At 36.3% G+C, this 8567-nt stretch overlaps 1 protein-coding gene across 2 annotated transcripts; it reads right to left on the reverse strand.

Annotated features, from left to right (window-relative positions):
• Nucleotides 1-988: 988 nt before the first annotated feature.
• LOC131148892 (protein MAIN-LIKE 2-like) lies at nucleotides 989-8363 on the reverse strand. Of its 2 annotated transcripts, XR_009135081.1 has the most exons (8): nucleotides 8205-8363; nucleotides 4948-5036; nucleotides 3598-3711; nucleotides 2862-3506; nucleotides 2575-2742; nucleotides 2098-2487; nucleotides 1394-2015; nucleotides 989-1287 (listed from the first exon to the last, which is right to left on the reverse strand). XR_009135081.1 is itself a non-coding variant. In XM_058098849.1 (7 exons), exons 2-7 carry the CDS (start codon nucleotides 5002-5004, stop codon nucleotides 1455-1457), a joined length of 1935 nt encoding a protein of 644 aa, XP_057954832.1. In that variant the 5' UTR covers nucleotides 5005-5036; nucleotides 8205-8363; the 3' UTR covers nucleotides 989-1454. The 2 variants fall into 2 exon arrangements, 1 of the variants encoding a protein (XP_057954832.1); XM_058098849.1 differs by having other exon boundaries at nucleotides 989-2015.
• Between the last annotated feature and the right edge of the window lie 204 nt (nucleotides 8364-8567).

Raw genomic sequence — 8567 nt, forward strand, 5'->3', positions numbered from 1 at the left:
AATCGTATGACTATTAAATCCTTATTCACTATCTGATTCCAAGTTATTTTGGATCCATCCCTATCTCTTATACTGTCACAAATAGTAATTAGCTTATTCCTCAATGGTGCAACATTAGGCGTACCTTGCTGATGTCCTAACCATTTGATCAAGGTCGTCCCTACCTTATCCTATCTTCTACAATGCTATGTCTAACTTGTCATGGATATGTTCATTTTTTAATTTATTTTTTAATATGATACTCACTCATCCACCCTAACATTCTTATTTTGACAACTTTTACTTTGATATGTTTGTTAATTACCCAATATTTTGATCTAATATAACATAGGTAACTTTATAGTCATCCTATAAAACCTCCCTTTTAATTTTAAGAGTATCATATGATCACACAGCACACTTGAAATACTTCTTCATTTTTCTCAACGTGTTTTAACTATATGTATTACATCTCTTTGATTTCTCCTTTACATTCAAAGCATCAAAATGTACTAGTGCTATTAATTTCTTAACTACTAAGATTAGCCTTTTCTCTAATATTCTTTCTACCATAACAATTGATATATTCTATCTTATTTTTACTTTTCCTAAAATTTTCAAATTTTAAAACTTCTCTCTATCATTCTAACTTTGAAATAACTGCACTTCTAGTTTCACGAAGTCGATATCATTTACATTCACACTAGAACTTCATTTTGACTTGAGGAACAACTCTGAAATAACAATGAACCAATCTGAACTTAAAACAATCCATTTTCTGTTTGGTGATCCACTGAAAGTAGTACAGAGCACAAATTGAATAAAAGTCTACCCTTACAGTTTTAAGTAATGAGTTCCACCTTGTCTTTCATTTCTTTGCGCCGTTGGCATGGCAGCCAAAGGAAAAAATATGGACAAGAAAACGGACCACTGAAAAGCAAAGTTAGAACAATCTCAAGCAACATTTAAAGTTTTATCAGCATTAACAATTCACCATAGCTCGCTGGACTAAGTAAAAAATCTCAATACCTTTCTTTTGAAACCAATCTTTTAAGGTCATCTCTACATCAAAATACAATGACCATAAAAATAAGACTAAAAAAAATTCAAATAAAAAAAGTGAGATATTTTCATCTTCGATGCATGACAGTGCAGGTACATGGTGACCGAATAAATGTGAATTAATATGTTAAGGTCAAGTGGCCAATTTGCAGCCAAGGTAAAATCCATCGGAAGCCACCACTTCAGCATGCTTTCCTAGTTGTTCTACCAAAGTTAGTGAGCACCCACAAAGTTGGTCCAAGTTGCCTGCAATAAAGATTCAAAATCAAGGACTTTTTTGAGGGAATGCAAAGCCAAACACGACATGAATGGAAATAGTACATGACATCTGATAGAGTAGAACCACACAGACCTTTTATGTGCTGTTAAAAGAATAAGCTATACAAAAAATTGAATCATAATGGCAATGGTCTCTAAACTAGAACACTCTGATCATTCTGCTGTGCAATATCCTCACCGCTCCCAAGAGATGACTGCAGAACAGCCTCTACAGGTGTCTCCAATGGTTTTGTATCATTCTCATCGACTGCATGACAGAGATCAGTAGCATCATACAGCTGTGAGTCATCAACCACATTGGGTGCATGAGAAGGCTGCTCGCCTTCACAGGCTGCATGGCACAGCTGTACGTGCTCAACCTCACCATCTACATGACATATCTGAGATTCATCAATCTCCCCAGCCACAACAGTTAACTGCAGTTGGTCATCATCAGCAGATGCAAGCAGTTGCTCCGGATCATCCTTTCTCTTACGTTTGCCCATGCCCTTCCTTCTCACCTTCTCCTTTCCCCTTATCCTTTTCCGAAGATCATTTTGCGGGCTGTTTGACAATAACATTGAACCTCCAACCTGGTCCCTCAAACATTCATGCACAATATACCTGATCCTTGTCACTGACTGTATTTGTTGATCGTCCATCCCCTGTGTCGAAACTGTATCTGCAATGTGCGCAATGTCCCTCAAAGCAGCATTCTGTAAAAATCAATAGTTAATGGTAACCGTCATGAGTAATGACAAGTACAAATCTACTAACTGAAAATAAGCACAGGCTCACCATTCTCTGGAACTCAGATGAGAGAGGAACAGGCCTTCCAACAAATTTGCGCGTTATATTCAAGTACCATTGCATGTATTCACTTTCATATACACCTTCATCATCTTCCACAATATTAAGCCGACGCTCTGACCATTCATTAAGTTCTGATTCCATTTTCAAAGATAAGTCCACCCCGCCATCAACCCCACGACTCTTCCTCTCCCACCGCTGCACATCTTTCGGGATTGGTTGGGGTAAGCCACATTGCCTTAGGCAACGATCTGGGACGTGCCTTTCTGCCTTGTCAAAACAAATCAACATCGTCTTTGATCTCCCCAAAATCAAGCTATTTTTAATACCTTCTGGAACACCCATATTGGTCATCATTATGTAAGGAAGCCACTCAACCTGTATATCAAAACCATAGCAATCGTTTAATCATTTTTTAGGCAAAAAAGTTGAGTGATAATTTAACTGCAGCTTACAAATGCTTACATCATTTGGTTGTAAAGTGTCCAATGCTTTACGGTAGTAGGTTACATCACGGTTTGTTGTTGGGCCACTCTGTTTTCCTTTCCACTTAAGTACAAGTGGAAATGAATCATGGAGTGGGTCATGATTAAGCTTTGGTCGGCCAATGTTCAGGTGATAGTAACTCCAACACTGCAAAAGAAAGACTAAAAATGGTAAAGAAGAAAATAAATGTGTTAAAGATCCCCTATGCCTCTCTTTACCCCAAAAACAACCCTTATGCAGTATGCATGCATGCAGAGGTAAATAACCTGGAGTAGTGTCAAACAGCCACTTATGGTACTCTGAGATCTAAGGGATGCATTGCCAAGTGCTCTATACAAGAACGCCAATGCTGCTGCACCCCAGGCGTATGTCCCAGCTTGATCAAAATTCTCAAATAATGGAAGGTACATGACAGGGACTTTGTTACCTGTAGTGGTGGAGAATATTGTACTACCTACAAGGTACAAAAGGTAAGCACGTGTATGGCGTTCAACATCTTCAATTGATGCATCATTAGGACATTGAGAGAAAAACTCTTTCAACCAACTCAGTTTCACCATTCCACCACTTGTGTATCCTGAGTCTGGTGCCTTTCCTAAAAACTTTTCACATACAAAGTCACAAGTGGTATAAGTTACACCTATAACAGGCTCCCCATCAATTGCTAGTCCAAGCAAATATGCAACATCTTCAAGTGTCACTGTCATTTCTCCTACGTTCAAGTGGAATGTATTTGTTTCCCTCCTCCACCTCTCAACTAATGCAGATATAAGGGGATTGTCTAGACTAATTGCTGGAATCAATCTTAAGTACCCAAATCCAGCTCTTTCCACTAACCCAATCTGTTTCTCTGTAAGCATCCATTGATCAAGCTTAGAAGTGTGTTCATGACATCTAAGTGCACCACGTTCCTGCAGATATGTTGGTAAAATAATATTACATTCATTGTGGGAGTATAATTGAAATTAAATGAGACACAAACTAATGTACTCGTAAAAGCACCTGCCCCTCCCAAACAGCAGATGAGACATGCTTATCTTGATCATAAAGTACAGAATCATCAATTGGTCCAGGATTGGCTGAATAGAGGTCCATTGTGCCACATCCAATAACAGCCTAAAAGATATGCCAAACGAGGGAAACATTATTTCAATAAGTTAACAACAACAACAATGAAACAACAACAAAGCCCTCATCCAATCTATCTAGGGTCAGTTACACAAATCATTTTTCTCAATTCTGTTATATTTGAGGCTATCCCTTCCATCATAACTCAACATATTGACTCTGCTTTCGGTTCAATGCAGGCAAAAGAATAGTAGCAACTGGAAAGAGTCAGGGCTCCAAACTCAGCCGAATTAAAGAAAAATAAATAATAAGACGTTCTTTGCATTGAAATCAAGTAAAACAAACTCTTGAAAGTGTCTGGACAATAAAAAAAAGGGCTTCAAAGCTCGAGATGTTAAAATTGAAAAATAAACAAGTGTTTAAGAATTCCTTTTTTTTTTTTTTTTTCGGAAGAGGTAAGCAGAATATATTAAGCTCAGGGGAACAATATACAAAATAGCAGTACAAAATAACCAACCAAAAAGAAAGAATAACAGCTAAAACACCAACAAACTAACTGAATCTAACTAATCTTTTAACATGGGGAATGAAACTTTCAACATGTCCATTCGTTAAGGAGATTAAGCAATGTATGCCTCCAGTGTGATTTTCAAAGACAATCCTTTTCCTTTCTTTCCAATATGATAGACTGTAATGACAATGATCAGCTTATTCTATCAGCATACGCCCCTTTCAACTGAGCAACCCTTTTCAACTTATTTTCCCAGATTTGAGAAGGTCTGCAAATATTTCTTATCTCAGCCACTCTTTTACAAACTTGAAAAGGGTAATTGCAGGAGAAAAACAGAGGATCCATGCTTTCAATAGTTTCCCCATAAAAGACACGATGATAGGATTGAAGATCTTTCCATTTGGCCACTCTGCCTAGAGCTTTTAGCCTATTTCCAGGCTGCCAACCAAAGAACAACCGCATAACTATTAAAGAATATTAATGAGAAATGTTTGACAATAGGTGACAAGAAGGAATCTATCTTGTCTGAATTCTAGCTGTGAGGGTGTCTCTGTAAAAGCAAAGATAGCTCACCTCATAAACTCTATAACAGAAAATATCAACAGATAAATCACAAGGTATATGTATTTCAAGTTCACAATTTTATATTATCTCTTTCCCTCGTTTTGGCTTGCAGTACATTCAGGTGATTGGCATATAGACCAAGTAATTGTTGGACACAGCTAAGAAAATCAGCAATTAACATAAAAATCTAATAACTTAACTAAGCATACCTTATGAGTAGTGGTCAGATCCCCACACGGAAGATTTTCATGACTGACAAAATTCATGTGAGACACATATGAACACCGTAGCAGGAGGTCTGCAAGATTAAAAGAAAAATACCACATAGGAATTTGATTTAAACACTGACATTTTTACACATCATCAGGAAAGAAAAAGTGTAAAGCAATATTAACAATTTTTTTAATATTCCTAGAGATGCCATTAATGTTTGCAACATTGCTGTGATTTGTCAAGTGACTTGATTCCAGCAGAAAAAGATTTAGGTATAAAACAGAGGGGAATCCAAGTTCAGATTCCTTGGGCCATAAACCCAATAATTTAATATCAATAATGAACCGAAAGGAATAAATACTTCCATTCATTTTAGGTATATAGCTTGGAATTTCATTAGTCCACCTTAGATTTTCATTATTATCAAGCATGAATCAAAGGAAAAAATTTAGTGCCTTGGTTCTGAATTTATAATGGTAAAATTAGTACCTACTCTAAGCTATCATTGTTGGGTTGAGGATAGAAATCCCAGCCTTGCAAGTTGTAATTGCCAAGATGATTTTTGGATCAAGTTGTTGAAGTTGTTTTTTAATTTAAAAAAAAATAGAAAAAGAAATCATTCCATCGAAGAAGAAGAAGATGTTGGAGCTTTTAGCAACTAGAAAATATATGTAGCAGATTCGTGTGTTGCAAGTTGCACGAGTTTGAAATTTGCAGCATCTGGAAGTCATGAAGATGGAGATCAGAACTTAAAGATTCCCAAATTTGCAATATATGTGTATAACATTGAGATATCAGCTTAGGATGGTTTCAGAAGCAGATCATCCTTGGCTTTCAGCTGTGTTGAGAGTGGTTTAAACTTTAAATATCATAAACTTGTTAATTGATAAAAGAACTTGTTAATTGATAAAAGAATATTTTTAAAGGAGTCATTTAAGGTGTTCCATTTAACAAACAGAAGTGCACACCTTGAGAGGGTGTTACAGGCACGAGATGAGGGCTACGCATAATACATAAAGGCATATGCCTTTCTCACCTTAATCTTAAAAATGTATGAAGAGATCTATTAAAAATGTTTTTTTTCCAATGAGGAAAATATAAAATGATAAGGATGCTGAACAGAGTTAAAATAAAGAATTGCTCAGGTCATGTTTCATAATTTAACTCTGAAGCCAATTAACTGCATTGCTTCATAATCTGTTAACTAAGATTCCCATTTCCATTATTGATGCATCTATAGATGATGAACTATTTGATTTGAGAATTCTGACCAAGAGATTGAAAGGGATTTGAAGGTTATTTTCATTAATCTGCAATCTAAACTATAATTCTGGCCAAGAGCTTGAAAGGGATTTGAAGGTTTTTTTCATTAATCTGCAATCTAAGCTATAATTCTTTTGGTAAGTGATTGCATGTGTATTGTTCTGCTGGTTCCTTACAACACTAATCATTCAGCTGCATGGGTAGATGGATCAATATGTTTTCTATTTTAATAGCTAGCATCAAGGTACACTGGTTTCATTTTTAATCATGTGAGATTCTGCTTTACATGCACCAAAATTGGAAACAAAATTTAATTTTTCCAATTTAATCCTCATTGCTAATTTTGAAAGATTTTTAACCAATTAAAGTTCAGTCTTGGTCAACTGATTTAAATGCTTTTGAATGTCAATCTAGGAAATATGACTTTGCAAATTATCTTGCAATTAGTTCCTTATATTCTTACTCATGCAATTTTCTTGATCAGCCTGAATCAAATTACCTCAATATCTCATTAGTTTAGTGCAAATCTAAATCGGTAAAAGAAGCAAGAATCTGATCATTTTGGGGAGAAATTTTTTTTTTTTTTAATGAAAGAGACTATGCATGTGCCACCTAAACTAGTATTATTACAAATAACTTGGCCAAGGACATGCACAACAACTCAATAGCATCCCAGTCTCCATATACCATTTCCAATATAAAATAAGAAATCACAATTAGCGTAGCAATCAGTCCATTCACTTTCCAAATAAGAAAAATACAATAAGTTAAAGCTGGTTTGTCACACAGCAAACAGATTTTTCTTTATAAGTAAATGCACAGCAATGTACTTGATTTTTTTTAACAATGTTTCTAGTCCTTTTATTTGATCTTTATCAACAATGTCCTCTCAATAAATTCCAGTTGAAAGAAGTTGCTCCACCATAAGGGGTTTTGGGCCATATAAGATAATTCCTCACTTCAAGCTTACAATTCCATTTCGTCATGGCTTGTAGAAACATCCTATTCAACACTGATAACTAACATTACATCATCTCATCACCTTCCAAAACTAATGTTAAATCAAGCTCTTCCACATTGACGCCTTTGTTACACTGTAAATCCTAGGGGAGTAAGGGGGCAGGGGTCCAAACCTACAAGAATCATCTGCAAGGTTATTTTTTGCAAATGGTGCAATGCCTGCCAATACCAATTCATAACAGCATGCATATCATGTGTTGAAATAAAAGTAAGTTTTTTTAAAAAAAATTATGGTCATGTTGAAGTGAAAATTTATTTTAATAATAAATTAATAATAATATTAATAATAGTGATGATAAAAAAGCAAGGAAATTTCAAAGCAGCATGTGTTTCTAACCTAACAAATCAGAAGTTGCATTCCAATGTGAAATAACTTCTATACCTCTGCAATAATGCATGCTACCAGCAACAACCAGTTTCCGAATGAACTCACAAGATACAGTGACCATTAAACCTTGGGAACCAATCCAATTTCAGCTATCAATTTTGCAACCCAGTGACAAACTTTGTCAACTGACTTGCATCTCATCGCCAACTTGACACCCAATGTCTCGTCACCCATAACATCATTCTGAATTTTTGTCTATAAAGAGATTATATATATAAACACAAGGGGCAAAATGCACCAAAAAAGCCTTTCTTTTTCCAGGGTGTTGGTACAAGGGCGAAAACAAATTTATCTTTTGCAGATGAACCATAAGGAATTTCAATCCAAATTAAGGTATGTATTGAACTATTGAATAAACCTAGTACTGTCGTTGCTAACATGACTAAAGCCACAAAATTCACTTCGAGTACATAGCATTTAGTCGCAAAATCATCACGAAAATGTTAGCAGCAATATGAAACAAATAATCTCTCTCCCTGTCTCTAAAAACTAGTTGAAATTTTTTCCTGGTTTTGGGAGGAGGGGAAAGGGTTTTGCTTATATGTATGTATCAGTAGTGAATGATGGGGAAGAGAAGTGTACCTCTGGAAAGGACGGTAACGAGGCTGATAGGCGTTTCAATCCCTCAGTCGCTCACTCTCCCTGACACGTTTTCCCTGTGTGACGTTCCCGCACTTCGCCGTTGGAGGAATTGCTGTTGGGCGATGTAAAAAATGATGAAACGACGAGTTTTGAAACCCTTGAAACCGGATACATCTGCCTCCTCCTGTTGTTTCTCTACGGTTACTCTCCCTTTCACCCCTGCCTTCCAGCATCCTCTTTGCCACGTCAGCATCAATCGAACGGCTCCCCTATCTTCCGCCATTTTTTGGTGACTGGCAGATTGGGGACCCGAGGGGGTCCCATCATCCAGGAATTAGGAAGAAGAATGGATCAATTAATGAA

Source organism: Malania oleifera, chromosome 2 (genome assembly GCF_029873635.1).
Source record: "Malania oleifera isolate guangnan ecotype guangnan chromosome 2, ASM2987363v1, whole genome shotgun sequence".
In the NCBI taxonomy this organism is placed as follows: domain Eukaryota; kingdom Viridiplantae; phylum Streptophyta; class Magnoliopsida; order Santalales; family Ximeniaceae; genus Malania; species Malania oleifera.